General features: G+C 37.7%; 1 protein-coding gene across 1 annotated transcript; it reads right to left on the bottom strand.

The window, feature by feature from the left end:
• Positions 1-4,656: 4,656 nt before the first annotated feature.
• LOC144470945 (cilia-and flagella-associated protein 96) lies at positions 4,657-8,829 on the bottom strand. The gene is made up of 4 exons (XM_078182547.1): positions 8,760-8,829; positions 8,488-8,678; positions 7,406-7,682; positions 4,657-5,042 (listed from the first exon to the last, which is right to left on the bottom strand). The coding sequence occupies exons 1-4, from the start codon at positions 8,827-8,829 to the stop codon at positions 4,657-4,659; spliced, it is 924 nt and encodes a 307-aa protein (XP_078038673.1).
• Between the last annotated feature and the right edge of the window lie 17,414 nt (positions 8,830-26,243).

Here is a 26,243-nt window from a genome sequence, read left to right as displayed (position 1 = left end):
TGTATAGTGCCTTTTGATTCGAACTAACTCCTGCAGTACACTAGAATGAACTAATTCGTTCCAATAGTTCTACAACTAAGTTCTAGGCGCTGTTTATGTTGCGGTAGTCATTGTTAACACTTATAGACAAATCCCAGCTGTCGAATGTAATCCGAAATAATTGTGTGTTGAGCCACGTGTAACGTTTGCCCTATCGATCTTGGATACTAGAATGAAACCTACTGCTATATTGTCTACGGAACGTCAATGTAGAATGTAGACTGTGGATGACTTCCTTGAATAGGATTTGCCCCCTGCGTTTCTAAGTTTCGTAAACGGTTTTGTAGTTGCCCGACACCTAGCTAGAATTTAGCGCGATCAATTCAAGTTGTCGGGAAAACTATAACGTTGCGCCAGATTTATCAATTCAATATATTGGGTATTAAGTAACAGTTAATATTATTTGAAATATATATGATAAATTTCAAGTCCAAATTATAGTTTTCCAATTACAGAAATAAGCCTCTGCGTTTTCTACGTTACCTTTACCGAAATCTAACATTCTATATAGTGAATTCCTCGGATCTAAAATATACGCCACTAAGCATTTACTGCTTTTCGTGAGCATAGTTATTCGTGGTAAATGCAGGTAATTAAGAAACGGATAGAACCTACCAACAGATCCAATAAAATTTCGTTCATTATAGCAACCACTCGCTCTAGCACGTATTAGAATACATTTATTTCAAAGTAATCCATTTGAGTCTCGACTATCCGATACAATTCTAACGTAGGCAAGCAGAAAATTTTGGGTGTTACCACGTTGGACGTCGCCGTTTTTATTTGCAACAGTTTTGTCGAATAATGATTTTATCGCAAGCAGAATCGCGGTTTCGACGATTGATCCAAGTGTGTAAACAGCGCTCGATAATTTATATTGCAGGCTACACGACCTGTATCATAAATGCTTAACGCCATAAGTTCGACAAACGGTCGTAGAAGGCAATACGACCGAGACTCTCTGCTCCTCCAGTAACAGAAACAAAAGTTATTCTTTCCTCGAATACCACCGGAGAGTTCTCAAGTATTGTTGCCACTTGGAAACGGGGCTTCTCGAATGTTTGTTCTTCGCATCGCCGCGAGAAACTATTCGAATGTTTCCAGTGAACTTGTCGTCAGATTTTTCTACGATGTCGTCAATGGACTGATAATCGTGGCGACGAAGTTCCATCAGTTATTTCTGAAAAAATACTCAGGCTAAACATCATGCCAGAATTTCCTAGAATTATTAAAAGAAAAAGAACGTACTATACACTCGACCGATTTCTTGCGATCAATATAAACAATTCTAATTTTACATAAAAATCAGTAGTACGATCATTGACGCTAGGTTTAGCACTAATATGGGAAGTAATCCAGACGTCCTATTAGTTTTGAAAAACTAACGGTTAGAAGTTATAGTATCCCACCTGCTATTAACTAATATTAGCTCGGAAAAGTTTTATATTCGTTAAAAGAATTGAACCACTTACTTTCGCACGCTTTTTTACCTTTTGGAATTTGTTACGTTCGTACGAGTGGTAGACATAATTGGAATAAAAAAGGAAAGCTTTGCTCTCGATTCTAATGGTGGATGTTGAACTTTTTTTTAATTTATCCTTCCCGAAGTTTAAATTGCGTTTGGATATGGTACAAGTTTGAAAAATTGAGAAATATCCAATTAATTTCATTTTTCCACATCAGATAGGAGAATTATAAATACTTTAACATGCGTGTTAGTATTTATACGAATAACTGTATATGTATAATATGACGCATATGTAGTACAATATTCAATGTAGAATGAAAGTATAATAAATAAGAAAATAATATAATAAATAGGAAAATTAATATATTATGTCCCTACATATATAAATCTTTAGAAGTGTATAAAAAAGAAAATATTCAACAACTACCATTAGAATTGAGGCTTTTCCAGGATTGTATAACCTGCAATAAAAATTATTATACCTTCAATAAAAATCTCTGAAATATATCCACAGATAAACAATTCACATTTAATTTTACAATTGACATACCAATCGGTCCTTATAATTTTTACTGACATCGTGTCCAACGAATATGTCTGGTTCCTCGCAGCAGCACCGTAATGGATATTTGGTCACTCAAACTCACTTCATTGGTTCCTCTTGCTAATCCCATTACTGAATGTGTGGAAGACCGAGGCACTTCTCGCGAAATTCTAATTCGTATCTACTAAATCGAACTCTACACTTAAAATTGGCATAACAATTGCTTTACGAAACAAAACAACTTTCGCGTTTGTCGCGTCGCGAGATAACCGCACACGCAATCACGTGACGACTTGAAATGGCGTCCCGCCAAAAGCGGCGCTGCGATCGCGCATTACAGTTATGAGCGATCGAGGCTTCCACTGCGATGAAGTTATAATATATCACTTCTGAATGGATCGAGATTTCCACTGGAATTCACCGACGTGCGTTTCTCATCTAAGAAACGGATGTTTTGAACGCGCGACCTGGAAACCCATACGGACATAAATGAATCTTCGAAACTGTCGGGATGCGAGAGGTAACTCAACAATCGTTCCGCGCAGCTTCGATGACAAACTGCGTCGCGTTCCAAATGCGTTCTACACTATCGACATGAACTTTATAACGAGCGGAAAAATGGTAATTACCACAGACAGCTTTTATAAACGTACCGTAATAATTAACAAGACATCTGAGGTGCGAACCGGTCGGCAATATTGCCGCGGCTGCGCAGATCAGTCGAACTGTTTGAAACTTGGTTAAACGTGGTATTCGCGATATGATCATGTGCCAACAAAGTTAGAAGGTACGTGTAATTTTGAATTGAAACCTTGACGACACAGAACGTTTGCTGCTGTAGCAGAAGTCACTGTCGCGAGAATTGTATTTCCGTAAAGATTTCAGTTACCTTTGAATGCAGAGAGACGTTCGCGTGATGATCTTAAGACTTGCGTTGTATTTTCATAAGACAAGAGATCGGGGCGCACAAAGAGGGTGCCATCTGGCGGTGCTGTTGCGAATTAGTGGTGCTCAAGAGGTGTGGAACATAAGTGTTGTGTCGTGGACGAATTTTACTGAATTTTCTGGATTCGCGACGTGTAAGGTAGGAAAAAATACCTTGTATTTGAATTTTGCTGCATGCTGATTCAGAATATATAATTAGGAACAGCTTTTGACCTAAATTTGTACTAAAAATTGGTATTTCAATTTAGATAGATTAGGCACGCGGATGATTTTATTTCCGTCGTATACTGATAGACATTGTACTCTGTTTCGTGTACACTGCTGGATTGTAGTCGGAGGACACGCCGTGTATTTGGATCCGATATTAGCATATTCCAAGAAGTGGGTACAGGAAACACCGGATTCTGTTTTGTATTCTTCTTCGTAGTCTGCGCGGTAGCTAATTGCTCGTAGTCGCCATGTTGGACCGAATTAGTGGGAATCGCTTGCTAAAGAAAATGGCGGTTTCTCTTAATAAAACTCTAGAGTCAACTAGTTATTATTAATCAAAATATACTTACTTCGTGGGGGAGAAACATTTTGCAATGGTTCCAAATTTCGACTTTAATTTTACTTTATAAATATGCTAACCGCGAAATTACTGTTTGATCCTAAAAAGTTGATCGCTTTGTTTTAATAAAATATTTTTAAAAAGTCAATCCCGCAGCTAGAAAACTTTATATTTTATTTCAATTTTATTTACGTTTAATAACTTATACTCGCAACAAATTTTTATTTGTTGTGCATTAATTGGGATATAATTTTCATAAGCAGCATAACAAATGAGCTAGGCATAAGAAACAATTATTTGAATAATTGTGTCTTTGTAGGGAAGTAAATACGCTTTCACGAGACTATTGTTGTAGAAAAATCTGTTATTTCCCAGGAATATTGTAACTCCGATCCACAAGTGGTTGCAATAGTGAACGAGTAAAAATGAAAGAGAACAAAGCAGCGTTATATTTTTCGTGGAGCGACATTAACTGTGGCCCTTCATCCACTTTTTTCTTCGCGACATATCCAATTGCCGGCAATTAAGCGAATACGGTGAGAAAATCCTGAAAAGCCAACGGCGGATAGAAAGAATGGTGAGCAGACTGCGGATTTTTATGCAAATTCATACTTCACGAAATATCAAATATTACAAACGCATTAATGTGCAATTTATAAATGCTACAAAATCCGCAATCTAATCGCAAGTATACAATGTTCGTAGCATTGTTTTAGCGTAATTCACATAAAAAGTATCAAATACCGACACACATTCGCTGGAAAAAGTCTGCGTGCACGTATAGAATAAGTTTTTAAAAAGAGAACCAATTTACTAGACGACACGCGAATGAAATTTTTGTAAAAATTACTTGGGACGATAACGAAAGAACAACGATATCGTTATTTAACTTCGTCGACGAAATTTTCAGTATGCATACAACATCGGTTTTTAATTTTTTTATTATTCCAACCAGTTGGAAGTTACGCAAACATATTTTCGCTGAAAGAACTGACCTAGTTCTTTGAATCTTTCAATAAAGATCGCGTCGTTTGTTGCAATTTAGAATAAAAAATTTGAAAGACGTAAGCAGGCATTTTCTACCGAGTGTATACGAAACAATGACGAGTTCTATTTATCCAGCGGATAAACACGCGCTTGATAGCCGTGGTAGTTCTGCGCGTTACAGGAAATTGCAGTGACATAGTTTATGGTGCTATTAGTGTATTTTGATCGGGAGGACGGCGCACCGGCGAGGAACGGACCCGGTTCCTTTTTCTTCTCCTTGTCCTTGATGTAAGGATCACTGGAGTAGCTCGGAAATTTGTCAAAACAGCCCGAGTGATTACCGCCCGGTTTCTTCGGGAAGGGGACATAAATTCGACCGGGTGGCAGCATTGTTGTTTTAGCTTCATCTGGGGGTATATAGTAGAGTCCTGGCTCTTGATCCTGGTAAGGATTCGGTGGGAAAAAATCGAGTGGCGCGCTGGCACTCAGAAATCGACCAACAGGTTTTCCTGGGGAAAAACGAAAACCTTACATCGCGCATGAAAACATCGACCGTAAATCTTTGTGAAAATGTCTCTGAACGGAAGAATCAGGGAATAAATTAAATAATTGTGGATATTTATACGGAATAAAAACTGTCTATGTTAAATGTAAGAAACATAAGACCGATATAAAATCGACTGTCCTCTTTCAGTCCTTTGAATAGGTTTTACGTAATAGAGAGTTATTCAGAGATTCTCCCAACGTCTTCTGAGTTTGATATGCGACCTCGTTGTTTTTGTTGAAAATGCATAAAATCCGCGTTTACAAAAATATTCTCATTAATTAATGAATACCGATTCAGTGAGAGAAAATCAGTTTTAAATCGTACTGCTTCTTTTAGGATTATTAAATTTACTATGAAAAGAGATTCAGCAAGAACGAATTACTCTGTCTAGAGCATCTTCTGCTAAATTAATCCTTGAAAATATGTACTTGTGAAGCAGATAAAAAATACATACATAAAATTGTGTATTTCTGTAAAAACTCATTGCCAGGTTGCGATGGTCGTTGTACTAACAATAATAACAGATTACTGTTCGCATCGTTCACCTGGAAATTCACAAAAACTGCGTACACGTTTAATAACGCAATACACAAGCGAGCAAACGAACCCGCGCAAACCCTCGTAAAACGTCTGCAAAATTCATAATTCACGATTTAGTTTCCTTTAAAATGCACCAATCAATATCCACGCACTTCTGGAATTTGTTTCGGTCTGGAATTTGGTCGGCCCGTGGCCTGATTAATATTTACGCGGAACAAAAGATACGCGCAAACAAAGTGCTCAGTAACTTCTCCATTGTTCGCGGAGCCGTGTTATTTATCAATCCAGAAAACGCGATTTCCCTCGCGTCTCCATCCAGCGTTGCAGAATAACCGTTCCTAATTAACGCGTTTACCTCGTAACAGCCGGTCGAATAAAACCAAATAGTTCGCATAATTCCGTTAGTTTTTCTCTCGAGGGACCGCGCGCGCCCGGCTGAAATCCGTCCCGAGCGAAGTTTCGAAGGCGCGAGCACACCGTGCACACGCGGTTAACGTTCACGCCGCGGGAAAAAAAGCTGCCCGAGCGTGAGCGAGCTTTCATTTTCCGAGCGTTCCTTACGACAAAAATGTAATTACTTGCGTCGGCCCCGAGAAACAAAATTCTACCGAAAAAGGAAGCGGAAACGGGGAACGGGGCGGGACGGGCAGGGAGACTCCAATCTTCTTCCGCTCTCCGAGCCCACTTTGTATTATACCTTTTTGCTTGGCAATATTGTCTGTCGTGTTTACCGTTCCCGGAATGGGGATAATGAACAAAAAGCAAGAAATAAGAGACACGCCGGTGAAATGCAAAAATTAGAACCTAACTGGCTGCGCGACGTACAGGCTCGCCGTTTCCGTGTTTGCGCGGAGGCAAAGCGACTACGTCAGCCCCAGTTTGTTTCGAAGGTGTGCAAGTTTTCATTACAAGTCCACCTTCCGTTCATCTGAAATATTTTGCTGTTGCGTTTTCTTCGAGTTATTGCTATTTGCTGGTGCTCTCGCTGTTTTACGTTTACCGATTTAGTGGAATTCTTTTGTATCGTTACAGCGAAGAATAGAAATTGCTTGTAAGAAACGTGAATCGAATGAACACGTCTTTCCTCTTTTGATAATTGCAAGGTGTGAGTAATGTAACAACATCTTTAATACCAGGTTTCATTTCATTTGATGAAAATAACAGAACTATATTTATACCAGTTTTTAGAGATTTTTATCGTCATACATGACTAGGAAAACTAAATTAATTCTTCATAAACGTATCTGAATAATCGTAAATTAAAATTCTTCTAATCTCGTTATAATTTCGCGTCTTTTATTCATTTTTATCACAAATGAGTAGAGTCCGAAGACTATCACAATTGTTTTCACTTAGTTTGGGGACTGTGTACGTCGATATTGCACGAGATGGGGAAATTCCATGCAGAATCTCATAGATCACTATGAATTTCATGTATTTACATTAAAAGTAGACAGGTTGAAATGCAGAATAATTGAAAATCATGCAACACAATCTTTGATTTATAAAAATTGTCGAAGAAAACTATCCATTTTACTCCGTTTCAGACTCTGACAATTTGCTCAGTTAATTCTTTACTCTTAGGTAAAGAATTACTCTTCTTACTCGCTATTCACATAATGCATCATCATCAATACTTGAGCAAAATAATTCCTGAAACAATGATGTTCGCGACCCCGATCGAATGTTTCCCGACAGCCGCAGTGAATTGTACGGAACGACGCAGCCGACAGCTGAGATTCCGTTTTAACCGTAGCGAAACATGAAAAGGAGAATCCACTTTACCTTCTTTGAATTTTATTTCGTGATCATACGGCTCGTGGGAGTAAGTCGGGTAAGGGCTCAGACCGATATCCGCGTATCCTGGTCCTCCTCGTGGATTGGGCTTGATCTTCGCGTTCGGTAGTTCCGGTACGCGTCGCTTCTTTCTCTCATCTTTCAACGCGGGACTGAAGTAACTGATTTTCTCGAAACACCCATAATAATCACCCGGTGTCGCGTGCTTTTGTGCCGGCGACGGTGGTAACAAGCGGCCGACGATTTTCGCCTCTTCGCGTTTCAGCTGCGAAACAGTTCGTGCTATCAGCTATCACTCCTTTAGCTCGGTAAATGCAACTGCAAAAGCATTTTTCTTTCCTTAGATTACGCGGGGATGTGCGGAATTTTTCGAACAATACAAACTGAGTTTTGAAAGCATTACTATCATTTTATTGCGAATTACCTGTGGAATTATAATGACGCTAAAATGATTTAAGAGAGTTGTCAGTGGACTGTGCATCTTTATGCATATATTGCATGTGCAGATTATGCGCGAAACTGAATAATTACAATAGAAACAATATTAATTATGACAACAAGGTGGATCCTTAGCTGCGGGTAATGTTATAATAGCGAGCATAATAGCGATAGACAGCAAAATAATAATAATAAGAAGAAGAAGAATGTAAAAATCAGTACTAATTTGAGAATTCTATAATTAAGATAGTAGTAATGTGAGTATGAAATGTAAATTGTGATAGTGTTCGTTGAAAATTGAATTGATGTTCTAGAATAATTTTAGAATAATTTTAAAACAATTTTAGAACAATTACAGAATAATTTTGGAACAATTTTGGAACAATTTCAGAATTATTGTAAAAGAATTTGCTAAATTAACTGTACGCAATAGTTGGTCTACAAATCGGTATAGATAGTTCCACAGTTGTTTATCTAAAAATCTAGCTGATGCAGACGTCCCACTGCAGTTCACGGCGAAAGCGTAACTAAAGAATGGTTTTCAGTTAACGCGGTTTGTGAAGGATCTAGCGGCGCCAGAAGTCGGAGAAATCGCATGACAGCAATTCCACTTAATCGTGTCGCTCGATTACCCGATCTTTCGGCTGCGATCGCCATGGTTCATTCAACGCCTCTCCGTAGAAAATTCGCACGAATTTCTGTTCGAATAAGGGCGTGGGTGGGCCGGGGTGCAGTTGACGTCCCTTCTCGATGCCCTCCCGAAACTTTACAGCTGTTCCGGTGTACTTGTCGAAGGGTGCCAGCGATGGATCGTGGAAAAACCCTTTCGGAAAAAAAGTAGGTTGTAACGGCGAAGTACAAGCACGCGAAGCAGGAAGTTCGAAACGGTTGATGTATACTTTACCAACTCGATCGAGATCCGGTTTTCCGAATCGTTTGCCGAGAGGCTGCAGTTCGCGTCGTGTCTGCTTCATGTTCCTGTTTGCCGTGAAGACTACCCGTTATTTCATTTCGTCGAATAACCTGTAATTTTCGCTTCCTCGCGCCGGTAATGCCGCACTGGTCGTCGATTGTTTTTCGAACCCGTGGCAAACTCGACTTGCGAATACCTTCGTCCAAAGAGAAAATATTGTTTCTATTCATCTAATTTATCTATTCAATCTGTCCGATGACATTTAGTAAAATTTATTATCATTGGGCAATAATATGGGCATTGTTTAGGTATTTTCATTACGTTTGGTATCTGCTTTATGATACACCAAAGAAATTAAATAATGCAAAGCAAAAAGAAGTTATGCAACGATATCAGTTATATACGAGAGAGTTTATATCTAAAAGATTGAAAGTAGCAGTTGCATGATGTGCGGTTAACCCTTTGCACTCGAGGCCATTTTAAATGTAAATCTAAAATATCTATTTTTGTAATACCCATTTTATATGACTTAGTACAATTTATGTATATGTAATCGAGTCTTCTGACTTATAAAACAGTTGTATTCACATGGAAAGGTCTTTAATAACGTCAAAATTATTTTGGAAATGACACAACAGTTTTCATTGGTGCCTCAGAGGCGCCACTCGAGTGCAAAGGGTTAAATGTTTTCTTTTTCATTACTAGAGTGTCTTATATTTCCTCAGTTTCGAAGTGCTGGTCCAAGATGGTCTATCAAAAGGAAAATATATCTCAGTTTTATATCGTTTAATTGTTAAAAACATACATTACTACACGATTTCTAGACCACTCTGTATTATAACATTTCTTTTCACCTGAAATTGAACAACTAGAAGTTAAACAACAATCTAGTTTCGGTCTCAATAATTACAATAAATTAAAAACATACCTGTATCTTTAGGTAAAACTCTTCGTCCACTATTTGCGGATGCATGAAATCTGTATTTTACTAAATACAGACACTTGCATAGACAGCTACAACCTTACAAGCAGTGCAAATCGACGACGTCTAGTCTTCGTAGTTTCTTACGTACAAAAATTGCAAGATGGAGAGATGAGAGAAAATCGGCGCTGCAGCATGTAAACGTTGTACGCAAACAGCGTGGTAATGAAATGTTCCCGGCGTTATCGCATCGAATAGAATAGTCTGGGAATATCAACTCGTTAAGAACAACTCATTACCGACAACTAGAATATGCGGCGGTGTCGAACGCTTTCTTGGCTCCTGCGACGCAAGCCGGATCTCAGGGATCGAGGGACGATCCCTATAAAGCACTGTTGACTCGCCTAAGATGTCTAAGTCACCCGGAAACTTCGGATGAACTGCAACTATTTGAAATTAAATTGTGGTTTGCAGATGTTCTCGTGAAGGAGATTTCTGCTTCGGAGAGGAGACCCTGCTGCGGTCCTCAAAGGACCGTTTTGAATTCAGGTTTTCAGGACGTCTCGGTGCCGACTGTGTATTCGGGTCAAGATTAACCGGCTTCGCATGATCTGTCATCGAATTTTTCGGATGTGAGGGGTAGAAGAGACGTTATCGTGATCGATCATCTACGGGGATTTCGCGGTTTGGAATGTTACATAATTGCAGAAGCTGATCAATAAACGACGAATTTTTATGCAAAATAATTATCTGCGCCAATTACGAGATACAGCAGCTATATAAACATCAATCTCGTTCCTTAATGATTTAGAAATAATGCTATTGTATTTTGTGCTTAATCTATTAATTTAGAAAATTGTAAATAAATGTATTTCATTGATAATTCATTGTAAAGGTTTAACTCTTCCGTGAAACGTACGTTGATGTATCGATATAGTTGTTCCTGGGTATTGTCTCTGTACTGCGAATTTTTATCCAACATCTTGTGCATTAAAATTGTAACTGCATACAGGAGTTGCCCACATACGTTTATTTAGGTTTCGAATAACTTTATCGAGTTGAAAATAATACAAGAGTATGTTTGTAGTTTTTTAAAACATTATTTCGAATTTAATTGCATGAAAATATATTTTCCAGTGGTTCTAACTACAAACGTTTAAACGAGTTATTTTTTGAATGGAATATCCTGTATGCGGAATGAGACGAGCTTTAATAAAAATGAAATTACATCGACCTAACGGGTCGATTACACAGATTTGAATTGGAAATCCTGGAACGAGTGGTCATTTCACGATCCCATTGACAAACACATAACACAAAATGTATTCATTTTTTGAATGAAATGTAAATACAGTGTTATAATCATTTAATTTCGCAACAACAGCGCATGAGAAAATACGAGATACGAGAACGCAGCGATGCTGGCGAAACTTTTCACACCGAAATTAAACGAAATACAGTGCCACGATGTTCCCTGCTAATTATAAATTACTGTAAAATATACTTCAGTAATATAAGATAATTACAATGACAATGGTTAACGTTTTGAATATAAATGAGACTGAAAGAAAAATTATATCATATTCCTCCATATATTGGATATTCAACTGTCCAAATAATTACTAAACGGAGGTAATTAAACAGAGGGAATTTTGCCACAAATTAAACTCGCATTCGTTCGTAAATTTTATATATATGAAATATTTATTCATCGTGAATTCTTCAAATACCAATGTGTTAACTTTTTGTCGTAATTGTATCCGGCAGTCAAATTTTACTGTTAGGAGAAAGTTGCTTGCATGTTTGCAGTTTACAATGGTGATTGATAAACACAGATAAATCTCGATCAACACTCGATATCATAATAAAGTTCATTTAACATTTAACTGGTCAAATGACATTACTAAAAATCTAAAATTAAAAGAAAGCTCCACGCGACTCACAGAACATTGTTGTCCTCCACCAGTAATACATATTTTTGTCACAATGTTTCTATTAAAATTAGTTTACCGAATCACTTTGTAAACGCGTTCCGTTGATGTGATTTTATTTGATTTTTAAATCAAGCACCAAAGTATGTATAAACTATTATGGTTCCTCCTGGCTGTTTCAGTGTTAACACACTATCTGCGAGAAAGATATTTTTACAAAATTCTTCTTAATTCCCTTACATATTTGAAAACCTAAGAATACTCGTTATTATACTTGTCAGAAAAATCTTCCTGTCAGTTTTGAAAATATTGAATGTTTTTTACAAAGAGGATTTTATCAAGAGGATTTTACAAAGATTTCTTCAAAACTCACCGATTTCCGTCAGTTAGCCATGATTAAAGCTCGTTCCGTGACCCGCGCAAAATGTGTCAAGTAATCGATTTAAACGCGGCAACTGCATCACCGACTGTTCGTCCAAGTTCCCTAAACAAACAAGAAATTAAAGAACCGTGAGTGTTGAAATAAAATCGGGAGCAACCGATGCCCACCACTGCGTCCACCCAGACCGAGGAAATCGGTCACACGGCGTCGATGCGATTGATCCGCGGCTGACAACTGGCAATCTGGTTAGCGTATCCCCGCGTGCTCCGATAACCATCCCTGACCCGGTGTAACGGAGTTCCGGTTGCCGATAAACACCGCGGAAGTCCGTGGAACTCCATTACCAGAGCCGTACGCAATACAACTTTCCTTTTCAACGCGGATTGTTCCCGTCGGAATCTCGGCGAGGATCGGGACACCGACGGCGTACTGGCAATTTCCTTCACCCTATCTACCGCCATATTTTCATGGGATCCGGCGGCCAGCACGGCCTCGCGAACCGTAGCGACAACGGCTGCGCGATAATAACTAAACTTTCGATTGCCGGGGCGAGCCATTAAGATAAGACGGCAAAACGGAACGGTTGGCTTTAAGGAGCGGGCCTGCCGGGAGCAGCTAGAAAGGGGGACAAGGAGCAGCCAGCAGGGTGGCTGGAGGCGGCAGAGATTCGACATTCGAGGGAGACAAGGCTGCCGAGGTAGCGAGAGTTTGGAGAAGGAAACCGAATGGAGAACAGAGAGAAAGAGGAAGAAAGAGAGAGAGAGGGAGAGGGAGAGGGAGAGAGAGAGAGAGAGAGAGAGAGAAAGAGAAGCGGAGAGATCGGGAAAGAAGGTGTCGGAAAAAGGAAGTGGAGCGAGGCGGTCCTCCTGAAAGGGAGCCAAGATTATGGAAGGGGGTCTAGGAGGAGCAGAACTAGAAAAGGACGCGGATATATATCTGGCTCCGGTGGAGATCGATTAAGATTAAACGCCTAGTTGCTGCGTTTAAGTTAGGGCACAATGGAAAAGCTGAGATTGGGTTTCACGGATTGAAATCAAGAACGTGGCCGTTTAATTTGCAAATGGAAGGGGTCGTGACCGCCTCCTGGCTCCATCCGTAGAGCTCCGGGTGCTTCCTATTACTCTTTCGGCGGCGGTGGATAGAGGCGAGACACGTCCTTCGGTCCTGCCGTATTCTCGCGTCGTTGCGTTCGAACTCGCCGGACACTGTCCTCTGTTGCAAAGGGGACGGGATTCTCGGAGACATGTTCCACGAGGTCCACGGGATTCGGGTCATTACTATCGGCGCGACAAAGGGATCGTTGCTCGGGCTGCCGGTTGACGGGAAAGCGTTATCTTACTGTATCGAGCGAGTCGATCGTGTAAGACTCGCGCACCGCGGTAATTTGAAGTCGGTCCTCGTCATTTCTAGGCTGTGGCAAGGAAAGAACTGGTAACACTGACAGGCCTGGTAGAATTAGCAGGACTGCCAGGACTAGCAAAACTACACTGAGGAGCTATATAATAGCACCATTCATATTTTTGAGTATTTCGGATTTCTGGAAAGGAACGCGATTATATGAGGTGATAGGGTACGATGAATAATAAGTTTCGCGTAAATGAGCCGTTCAGTGCACACATCGACTAACTCCATAAAACAAAAAGTCGAGAAACGCGATGAAACGATGTACATTGATTTTTAAAATTCCTGTTATAACATAGATTCACATGTATAATGTAGAATGAATAAATACAGATATAGCTTTCATTTAACGTATAATTTAATGTATAAAATTAATATTATTTAATGTATAAAATTAACAAGAAAGAATAGCCAAAAAGAAAAAATTTTGCCGTTTAATGGTGTTAATCTTTATTATTCAGGAAAGTTATTATAAATATAAAAAGTTATGACTATACCAAGTGCTTTGACACTTAAATTTAAGATTTTTCAAAAAGTGGAGTTAATCGATGTGTGCACTGGGCGGCTCAAATATCTATGAAGTTGCTTCTACATAAGATAGAAAACAGTCGGAGGTCTGATTTTCAGTTGTTGTATTACTATAGCTCCACCGGTACTACGTCAAAATCAATACGTTTCGATTTGTAATCTAGCTTGTGTAACTTAATAAAACATATTCTTTACAAATTAAAGAATTTTAATATTCTTTACAAATTAAAGAAGAAACATTTATAAAAATCGTATATTGGTGATTGTACTAATGCTTCATGATAAACATTTAACCGGAGAAGGGAAAGGTACAATTTTAGCGTGCCGAGAGGAAGAAGTTGGTGTAAAATTGCTAGAAGAATGGAACGATCATGTAAAGTCATTTTTAATTTCTTAAGAGAGCTTTCTTAGAGAGATTTCTTAGCTTTTCTAAGCTAATTATGATAAAAATGAAAAAATGCACCCCGAAGAAATAATTGAGACATTTCACCGAATGGATAATTCTGAAAGCAACACTGGAATGGACTCACAACACTGGCAATACTATGTGATTCATTCGAATCGTCTGAACGTTGTCGTAAATTAGAAACTATATCGAGTCATTTGAAACCAATTAAAAATACCTTTTAAAACAACTACCGATGATTGTACTGTGTAGTTGTAAGTTGTAGCTATAAGAATAAAGAGTTATACAAATAAAGAATCATCTGAATAAACAAATAGAATAAGTTACGACAAATAATATAGCATTCGAAAAAAATGTTTGACTGACGCGAACTCATTGGGATAACGGTCTTAGATACATATTTATTCGAAGCAGTGTGAATAATGCCGAAGTTTGCTTCGATTCCGGACGTTTGCAGGTAAAAATTAGTTTGACCGGGACCCGTGGACGAGCAAGAGGTCGATCGACGCTGCGATAAAATGAACTCGATTTATTAGCACTATTACGTTGCAATTAATTCGCCGGCGCGGCCCGCAAAGAACCGTCAGGTCGACGCGTGCACGCCTGAAAATCATTCTTCCCTGTGCCCTGTGACCGTCTGGGGAGGACAAAAAATGGCTGGGAAGAAGGGGGGCAGGGGAGATTAATGCGTTAACGAGAGTTTCAGGCCGTCCTCTTTATCTGGGCGCCGACCACGCCGGAAGATAGGTAATTTAAAAATCCCGAACCCGGAGACACTGTTTTTCCCAGCCACTCGCTTTCCAGTTCATTTTTTATTCCTCCCTCCCCCTCTCACTCCTCTCTCTCTCTCTCTCTCTTTCTCGCGCGCGCGCGCCTGTTACCCCAACTCTTTTTTCCGTTCTTTTGGACTTATTATCCCCACTGACCTGGTAATCCTTCCGTGACCCGATTTCTCTCGCATGCACCAAAAATCAATTTCGAACGGTGAAATATTTATCAAACAGGTGTCCCCCCTAGACTGATTGATCGCAGAGGCTCTGGTACAGGTCTAGGGAAACTGTTCAAAGCAGATAGGGTAAGTGTATAAATTACTGTATCCTCCACCAGATACCTTGCCCTTAATATTTCATGTTTTTATGTTTTTGTTATAGTGTAGTAGTAGTAGTAGTAGTAGTGTACAAAAATTAATCAGATTAAATTCATTTATGTTTTCGTGTTTAAAGTTATATTCGTCGTTCTTTTGCAACGCGTACAGGAATTGACGCACAGTGAATAATACAGTGTATAAAGATTTGTTTACTGGCTCAGTAATATTTTTTACAAATATTTCAATTATGAATGAATTATTCAAAAATAATTTAAATATTCTGAGAAGTTCGATACAAATGAAGAGGAACTATTTAATTCTTCGACAACTTTACTAAATGTCACTTTAATGAACACAATAATTGACACACTTACCCTAACATGAGGAAAATGAAATTCTATTGCAATTGCAGACGAGACATTAAACAACTAGGTAAGAAAATAAAGAAATTTAGTTCACGATCATTTGACGAGATTAACTCAAAAACTGACAGGAAATCGGGAAAAGCGATCGGCCGGGAAGATTGAAAAATCGAATTCCAGTGTTTCGACGGGGACCCCGATTCATCTCCGGGATTCCTCTACAGTGGAACTCCCTTCGTAGGGTTCCCAACGGTATCGACGTTCCAAGACGGTCGTTAATTTCGCGTCGGCGACGTTTCTCTTTTTCTGAGCGTGTGCCGTGCATTTCCCGACGGAGGCCGGCCATGAATAATCAAGAAGTTTGTCACGGACGCGATGCGACGGATATATGCGTCGGCCGTGGGATAACGAACTTAGGTCCGGGGTCCGGACCTAACCCGCCGGCAATCGGTCCCCGCCTTCGGGGGTAGTCGCCTTGGCCTGATTCGATCTCATTAAGCGAGAAGACAGAAGAAGCTCGAGCCGCCGCGCCCGGAGCTTCCTTGTGAATACCGAAGCATCGGATCCGAGGAGAGGACTCGGAGCTCTCGTAAAAAGCGAAAGGAGCCGGGTTCCGCCGTCTTCGAGAAAATTGGCTTTCCGATGCGAATCATTTCTGAAGCGCTGGCGACGTTTAATAAGGGGCTTTCCTCCTTCTTTGTCCTGTTATTGTAGAATATTGTAATTGCGCGCCCGAGCGCAATTATTTACTAATTTCCCTTCTTTATGCACGGTAAGCCGCTTGTTCCGACGTGCAAGCAGTCGCTTTGACAATGTCCGTTTTTTTTCTTTTGTCAAACATCCAGCGGCTTAAATGACTGACGCCCGAGAACACGCCTCGAAACGCTCGGAATAAGCTGTTTCCTTTCTGGCGAGTCGTGCACCTCCCTTTTGATACCTTCCGGAAATTTTATTTAAACGGTATATTGAGAAATATTGGCCTTAATTTCAACTTCTATCACTTATCTTGTATTTCGATTTTATTTTGCAAGGGAAGTTTAATTTCACATATTCTTATTGTTTTACACAGTAGCTAAGAATAACATGCGATGGCTGTTTTAATTAGCATCAGATTAAAACGTCTTTTTCAGCTTTTTATTTGGAGTCATTTCTTATTCTCTTATTTTACTTATCTTTTAAGAAGTAAATTACCATTGCAATTACGAAATGTTTGTATGCTATTCTTTTATTTATTTTTACTAAAAAATGTGTTATGTGCTATTTGATAAATGTAAAGTTACTTATGCCCGACAACAAATCAAAGGTTCAACAATTGGACCGCACCAGCCTATATCGTGGCTTGAAGTAACCTTAAAAGCGAAGAACCGAGTTCCAAAATGATAATTTTGAACACTTGATAGAACATGGTGCAGATTTGGAGAAGAGTGGTTGCAGATATAGAGGATAGGATGACAGAAAAATATAGCATCATCTATCTCAACTGCTAATCAAATGTATCGTTCGTCTCGAACGAATGAAGCTGTCGGATGATAAACGGAAGGTGTTCGTTTCGCCTGACAGCGAATAGGTCGCGTTTCGTTTCCGTTCTGCCGACTGCTATCATTGTCGCTGGGTTTACGCTACGGCCAACAGAAACAATGCTACTTTTGAAACTGTGTCTAGCACGTCTGTTGTTTCTATACTTTCCGACAACTCTAAGAGTAGCCGGAAAATGTCAGCTGACTTTCTTTGGAGAACAGCCCAGTTCCGCACTGTTCCGAACAACACGTGACTTATCGCGGATTCGTGCTATACGTATGTGCCGGCAGAGTTTGCGAAAATGGAGAATCGTGATGTACGTTCTCTGTTTTTTCGAAATGCGAGAGCCATTGTCGGCGGTATAGCGCTGTACCCGCTTAACTGGCTCCTGGTTTGTGGTAATTTTTATGCAACGAAGCAAAGACGTCCTTTAACATCTTAGACACAATGCGCCATTATAGTGGCTTTTGTGAATGTTTCGTGCTTTATTCAATTGTTTTATTAATTATTAAAATAAACGATTAAAGTGAGAGCATGTACGTACAATATACTAAGAAAAGAATATATGCCATTAATACTATACATATAGCTATACGGAAAAAATATATATTAAGAAAAGTGGTAATTTAGTTATGAAGAACTTTATTTGCGCAAAATCCAGCCGTGCCTAAGAGGTCAAAATTGAAATAGAGATCCCCCAGAAAGTTCTAATTTATATAATCTAATTTATATTTTCTCTGCGCTGTTTATGCAATTCACCGTGTAGCTCAAAAAGCTGATCAAAATAAATTAAATATCGTTGACGAAACCGCTGTTAGCTATTGAATTAATACGCTCGGGCACCAGCGATCTCAGATTAAAAGGGACGTGAATTAAGAAAAACAAATTCACTAACTAAATTTAATATTATTGCAAATATTACGACGGCCATACACAAATTATTATACTATAATGTACGATGACCTAATGTGACCATGTAAGTTATTCCTCGGGTAGCAGTAAACCATCGACGAATTTAGAATTTTGCGAGGAAATTGATTGAAAATGCTCCAAGTCAATAAAAAAAATGCATATTTCTACAACAGATAGCTCGAGTTCGAAAATAATTCATTGTAATATAAAATATTGTTTTATTTTAGAACAGATCGTAACCAGGAATGAGGGTGAAACGTGGAATTAAATATTTGCTGCAAAAAGTATAGTTGATCCAAAATTAAACGTCGCGTCTCCTGCACATGTTGCCCCAACTACTGCCCTCGGAGTTCATATAGGTACCTCGACTCTACATCCGGTGGACCGGGTCCCTACGCGGCCATTTTCTCCTTACATATGACATCGTTGATTACAGATAACCGCGCTCGGCACAGTTTATTACAGGCTGGTTGCAACGGAAGAACTGCAATACGGTCTAGAAATAAACAGCTGTCTATTATGTATTTGGAAAAGTTTAATTCTTATATTTTACCGTATAAACTGCACACAAAGGTATACTAATGTTCAAAAGTATCCGGAAAAGTTGCTTGCGAATGTCGCTAAAATAACGTACAAATATTTATCAATATAACAGATGTACCGATAAACATAGATTTCCTATTATTAGTTTATTATTATGTTTCTTAACCTGTTTGCTGCCTACGACGAGTATACACGTCACAATCAAATGGCAATTTTACATTTTGCAAGAAAAATACATCTCCTACGATCTAGGTTAAAATGCTTATGAAACATAATCATAAATTTCGCACAGTTTAGTGTAATTATAGAACAACTATCGATAAAACTATACTAATTGCGATCGATAAAACGCGTAACAAAATTTATCTTCAAAATATATTGACGCAGTTTAGTGGTTAAATATGATATTATAGAGTTACGTGAGTAATATTTATTAATTGACCACATTGACAAAATTCTTATAAAAAACCGTTTCAATAACCGTATTGCGAAGGAGTACACCTTTATACGATAATTATCTCTCAATCCGATCTTTTATCTACAACACATTGTATTTTAAATCGTTAATTTTTATTTTGATTCAACATTACGTGCTCGTACAATTATTCAATATCACAGTAATTATTATAAACTAACATTCGTTAAAAACAGAATAATCTGTAAATTTAGTATCAAATTGGGGATAAAATTAGGCAAAAGTGTTGACATGAATTTTTAAAAGTTAATGGAAACGGTTAAACGACAAAACCGAGAATATTGAAAATGTTTATCGTTTGTGTAAGAATAAACTATTTGACTAAGACTAGTTTCAATAAAAAAAATTATTATAACGCTAAAGATTTATGTATGTTATCTTTAGGCATTTATATCTCGCGATCATGGTATTTTAGATGGTACAGGACGGATCTGTTTGATATTCCACAGGATTGTTTCAGAGACGCATATCTAAAATTTGACAGAGGCTTTTCAGCTGTGGCACTCTGCTTTTATCTCGCAGGTGAAACGCTCGCGATGTTTCACTCGAATATCGATGCTTTAAGTCTCCGCTGGTGCCATTTCGTCGCTTCTCCAGAGTTTAAAAAAGCTGTCGAGAAAATCGAGGCAATGCGCCCTCTGTGCGTGTGTGTACGCGATCGAAAATTTCTAGAATCGAATTTTGCAAACTTTGCCTACATTGTCTCCATTTCGATCACGCTTAAACCGTTCACCAATTTCTATAAATGGAATTCCGACAGAATTGTTTAATCCCGCAAACTTCGCTTATGTTATTCCGTTTTTCTTTCCAATATCTACCAAAAAATTGATCTAGTATTGTTATAGCTTGCAAGGAGGGCAAAGATTTGCGATAAATATTCAGTTGTCTGTGCAAATATAATTACTAAGGAATTGTTAAATTTCGTTTATTTTACTTACATTTTCCACTTTTCTATTTCAAAATTTACTTTTTACCTAACAATATTAAAGTTCGTAAAAAGGACAAATATTTGCAAATAAGGGTTTACCAATTATTGGAAACAAAATTTTCGAGAAACATATGCCGACTGATTCATTCGCTGCAGTTGTATATTTTGTTCACTATTGGATGAATAATCTGCGAACGATGCAATATTTGTTTTCTGCACGCCTATTATAGCAGGAGAATCAACACTCGTGTTTAATAGGTTATCAATATTTGTAAGGGCACGTGCAGTTCCGCAGGTAGTATTTGTGAATCTTTGTTCGTCTTCGATTGAACCAAATATTCAGCGAAGGTGTTAGAATTGTAGACAGATCGGATGTGAGACAGTTGTTTGTGAAATACATATATTTTAAAACAGCAATGATACAATAAAATGTTGTGGGTTTGACAAATTAGATAAAATCTAGTGGTCCGATGGGGGGTGGTTCGGCAGCCTAACGCCAAAAATCTGTGACGTCACTGACAATGATGCCCGCTGTAACCGTGTTTAAGTCACGTCGAGTGCTATTGTGAAAGGTACGGCCACGCTTACCTTCCCAGGTATGTCATCCGGTATCCTTCAACCGTACCAGTGTCGTACTAATAAATTCGTTAAAGAAATACTAGAAACACTAGACTCTCAAAAATGGCATCAACCAAATTGACCGTAGCCTAAACTCAAACGGAAAAACGGGACGATCACATAACGCGTCGCAACAATATCGAATGAGAATCATCGGAAGTCTGACGCGTTGTCATAGTGTAAGTGGTGAATTCGCAGATTGGACCATTAATTCGGTCGAGGATTTTCACGCCGCAACAAGCCGCGTTCGACGGAAACTATATTACAGTAATTAAAAACATGGCATGGTGGACGTCTGTCAACTCGTATTTTTTTCTTCGCGCTGCAGCACCTGTCACTCGACGGATCGGCGACGGAGCCACGCGTGTCGTATACGTATAGCGCTGCATCGTTCAAGCTGTGACCCGGATTTTAGCGCGATTAAACGATTCGAAATCGTGGCGCAATCGCCGGTGGATTCGATCATCGAAAGGAGACATCGAAAGAAGCGGAAGGAACTAGTCGGAGCACTCGGAACGTGGGACTAAACTGACAACTCGTACCTCGACTTGATTAATCAAATTTGCAAGGGACATCGATCGCGCCAAGTTCGCCAATTTTACACCTCTACGATCCTTTCGATGCTCCTAACATCCTGCGAATTCTATTCGTCCCAGATAATTTCTCTTGGATAATTTGCCGTGGATAACTGATTTCATACTTTGTTAAGTAAATATCTTCATTAAAATTGTAAGAACTACTTTCCTAGCAGAATTGAAACTTTTATATTAGAATGACTCTCGCAATTTTTGGTTTCGCGTGGTGCGTAACAATGCAATTTTGCAGCGGATACTATGTGTTTAAATAGAACAGTTATTTGAGTAATTATAGAGGAATTATTAATTTTATTTGAGGCTTTATTAGCTACCATTTCATTTTAGTGCGCATGGTTAATTATCTGGTTGATATAATTTTAACATATAGAGACTTTTATTTTAACATATTTCATTATCTTATGAAACGCACCGTGTATTTCAAAGCAGTGCAAAATATACGTGAATTAAACAGTTATGTTTCGAACATAATAGACTAAATTGAATTGCAAATATTATGAATTTTTATGTTATATCAACGTTATGTTCACTCTATTTTCATCACTAACCAATATTTGATTAGCTATTTCTAATACAGAGTTTAAAGTAGATATTTGATTTTATCCTGTGATTATCGGAACTAAAATATCACATTTATTCGTACGTAGTTAAAATAAGTCATTTCATTGCGTAACTTACCGAAACAAAGTTATATTACTTTTTCATACGAAGTTGAAATAGCTTTTTATTCTCTGAATTGTCAAAACGAAGTCCTTTTATTTTATCGTACGAAATTATTTTGTAGTTTAGCATATTATTTCACTCTAGAAATTTTCGAAAGAAAATTATTTTAATTTTTCGTAAAAGTTGAAATATTTTACTTCATTCTGTAGATGGTCGCAGTATAAATATTGATCGAGACTAGATTTCCCATTTAAAACGTAATTCTATTGGAACAACAGATTCCGATTCTAATGGAAAAAATATTGTTCAAATATTTCATTAGCTTTCATTCAGCGAACGAAAATTCCTGGTCCGACAATGGTGTGGGTCAACTTTAATGCGAGGCGGCGAATATCTGGTTCGGTCCCATGAAACCGTCTTATTGCATACGCTTTCCCGTAGAGGTTGTAAAAGTTCCCACCTCCGAGTTACCGTCGAGTATTATCAGCGGCTATTTAATTTTCAGCGGTTTATCGGTCAAATGCTCGTAGCTTTTACAGCGATAATAATAGTTCAGCGTTCCTTCGAATCGCTGATCCACCGCGTAACGCTACCGATCGCGATTCTAACGGATCTAAGATTCATAAATTGCTGCTCTTGTACTTCGAAAATTTGTGTCGTAACCTAAAAATTGTTTGGCTGAGCATGAATGATAATCGGACGTGTGTAATTATTTTACTAAATAATTCGATATAACTCATCCTAGTGAAAATGAAGACACGAAATATCGTAATCGTGTTAATATCAGCGTTATACTAATTATAAGATACATATTGTTTGATGCATCGATGTACTATAATCAGTACAAATTACATCTAATTCTATTTTAATTTCTCCTCATGGTTTCGTCGAAATATTAAGAATTCAAATTATCTAATAACATAATAAAACTAAATGAAGACAACTTTCGACATTGCGGGAATCGATCTCATGCTAAAGTTCATTACTTATTAATCGACTGCGGGTTTTTATTAAAATAAAAATTGTCCACATCAATTACAAGATGTAAAAGCCAAATATAATTCCATTGCTACCTATAATAATATTTATATGTTGAAATTAGTTTATAGTTTCTTTAAATTTTTTCATTATTTTGAATTATTCCCACCTATTTTTCTTGGAAATGCATAAAATCAGTAAACTATTCGGTAACTTACTGTAAATTAATTAATACTTATTAAATGAATGTAAGGAAAGTATAATCAACGCGATGAAAATTCTATGATTAGAAAAAGCTGTTGTGATATCAAGACTGATGGCGCTAAGGGAGGGATGAAAAATCATCTTCAGCTTATAATGAATAAATACGATCTTTAGTATTCGTCTGGTAGCTTAAATGACAAAATTACTCGATATACAGGGTGGGGCAATACACAAGGTCATTGAAAAAAAAAAATTAAAAAATAAAAAAATTATTGAAGCTTGTGCGCCAATAAGTTCTGAAAAAAGAATCCAATGTTGCATTGATAGTTATGGTCGTAATTTCGAACACCTACTACTCGTATAAACTTATGTTTTATTTACTACCAAAACCGTAAGTATTATCGCCTTTCTCAACTTTCTATGACCTTCAATGATCTTGTGTAATAGGTCGTTGAACTCGTTTTAAGATCCTCTATCATGATACGGAAGCAAAATCAGACCGATCCATTTAAAAAAATAAAGGTGACGTTCAAATGTCCCAAGGACCTCCACCTGCAAAAAAACTATTATCGCCACCGGATGTCCCCCTTCGTATTGTGCAATTTTGTTTCAGCAAATATTTCTGTGAAACTTATAGTTTCGAAGATATTTGAGGTGGCAATAGTTATTACCCCACCCTGTATATAATTACAGCTATTGACATGCATTGGCCGACTTTTGACCCGCTGGAATCGCGATCGTATCCCGATGGTTCCCAATGGAATTTCGTTACCTGCTCAAACGTCTGCTTATAGAAATACCTATTTAGGATTAACCGAGCTGAATTGTGGCTACATCAGAATGCTTGCCGCGACGGCCGAGAATTTTGTTCAGTTACTTAAGCAACTCCGCCGAGGGTTCCCGTGTAGCGATTTCCCTTAAGAACAGTTTCCTAAGAAAGCTTAAAGTTCCGTTGAGCACCGCGAGTTTCAACAGAACAAAAACATTTTTGTTCGGCCGCAGGGCTGCGGCTAGTTTAAACGGCTGAAACGACTTTAATTATAATACACTATCGCGGTGCGAGCTGGCCGATGACGTTATAAATAATTTAATTAATGCGGTAATTAATCAGCGGCGAATGTCGAGCGTGGCGCGCGACGCGACGAATCTTCTCCCATCGATTCGATTATGTATTCAATCTCGTTTGGTAATTTCACCGTGGCTCCGCGTGGACCTTTTGCTACGCTAAAATACATCGACCTGCGATGAACAAATTATGTTCGAAATGAAAATAGAGGAATGAAGAGGGCATTCAAATTTATTTACTTTAACTTCGACCGTTTGGATGGCCGACAGAGATGAATATATGGTACGAACGGTGATTCTCTTTGTCGTCTCTTTTTTTTGGAAAGAAAATAAGTAATTCGATTGTTACTTGTACGAATAGGGAAACATTTCTCGTCAGAGTTCATAATATTTTAGTTAATAGTATCTGATTATAACGACAAATACGTATAGAAATAGTAAATAGATAATTCTGCTGAGCATTTCATCGTATAGTTAAATTTAATTTCGAAGTTATTATAGGTTTCTGATATTATAAATATCGTTGAATATTATAGTATTAAATAAACATAGAAATTATAAATAGAAGATTCTTCTAAACATTTCATTCTATAGTTAAACATAACTTTAAAGCTATTATATATTTCTGATGATTTTAGATTGCAATTGAAAAAAGTTAAAAGTTAAATGACAATAAGTTAAGAAGTAATGTTTCTTTAACTACTTTTATCTGAACTTATAAAGATAATTAAAAGCTTACATGTCGTAGATATCTATAACTTCCATGCGTACTAAAAATTCGATCGAAATTGGTCGACGTTACTATGAGTTACAAACAATTAATGATAGCGAAAGCGTCGAACACGTACACGCAAACATCGGCATTAAATTACGAACATTTTTATATCCATCGTATGTTTTTTTTTGTGTACAATGTAGATTTTAATTTTAAAAAATCAAAAGTATTTCCTAAAAGAAATAGTCTCTTATATTGTAATGAATAGACTGCGGATCTTCATGTAAAAATGTATTTTTTCTTTAAATAATGTTACTGCAGTGATAACAATGCTGCCGTGTATAGTACATTTTTAAAAATTCTCAAGTTGTCTGAAAAAATAACTAAATCTACCAATCAATGTACAGTGACAGCCACACACTTAAGAACACTTGAATCCATCAGGATCTAATTTACTAATCAATGACTATAATACTTTTTATAAATTTTTCTATTACTTGGAATGACCAAAAGAATAGAAAACCTTGCAGCTATTTCCAGTTTTTTAAAGCATTTCTTACTTTTTTTTATGCAGGCGCAGATTTTATTTCTCAGTTTGCGAATAGGAAATAATTGTTGAATGAAATATGTACGTCGACGCAGTGATGTATTAAATTCTGACAGAATGATCACTGAAATATTGGGAGACTTTTTAAAATGGAATAGATTGTTAAACATTGACTCTATGACTTTCCTTTTTGTGAAATGATGATGGAGCTCCTTTATCAGGTAATTAAATGTGAGGGTAATGGGCGAGAATAAGAGTTAGGATGAAGGGACGGCGTAACATATTTTATTACTTATATACTATATATTTCCAAGGTATATATAAAATATACAAAATCTTGAATAAAGTGTATAAAACACAGTAATTATACTAATGTATACATATAGTAACGTAGCAATTATACTCATACAAATATACAGATACCAACGCAACAAAGTATAATTATTCATATATGCAGATACTGACGCAACAATTATATATACAGGGTGTCCCGGAAATCGTAGCACAACCGGACAGGGGGTGATTCTACATCGAAAAAGAAGAATATATTTTGGTATAACATTTTTTCATCCGGTGCTCCGTTTTCGTGATAATCGACTTGAAAGTTCATTCAACTTGTAAACCATTTAATACAATTTGCTTGTCGTGTATTTCACTGCTCTGCTTGTCTCTGTCCGGGACGGTATTTACAAACAAT

Source organism: Augochlora pura, chromosome 6, assembly GCF_028453695.1.
Source record: "Augochlora pura isolate Apur16 chromosome 6, APUR_v2.2.1, whole genome shotgun sequence".
Lineage (NCBI taxonomy): Eukaryota > Metazoa > Arthropoda > Insecta > Hymenoptera > Halictidae > Augochlora > Augochlora pura.
Note: the sequence above shows the minus strand (reverse complement) of the source record. Positions and strands in the feature narration are given on the sequence as shown.

What these genes read in the sequence shown, in the direction of transcription:
- LOC144470945 (XM_078182547.1), bottom strand. Translation starts at nt 8,829, where the DNA reads ATGAAGCAGACACGACGCGAACTGCAGCCTCTCGGCAAACGATTCGGA. An exon ending in ACCGGATCTCGATCGAGTTG is followed by an intron (nt 8,679 to 8,759) that starts GTAAAGTATACA and finishes TTTTTCCGAAAG; the next exon opens with GGTTTTTCCACGATCCATCG. An exon ending in CGAAATAAAATTCAAAGAAG is followed by an intron (nt 5,043 to 7,405) that starts GTAAAGTGGATT and finishes GTTTTTCCCCAG; the next exon opens with GAAAACCTGTTGGTCGATTT.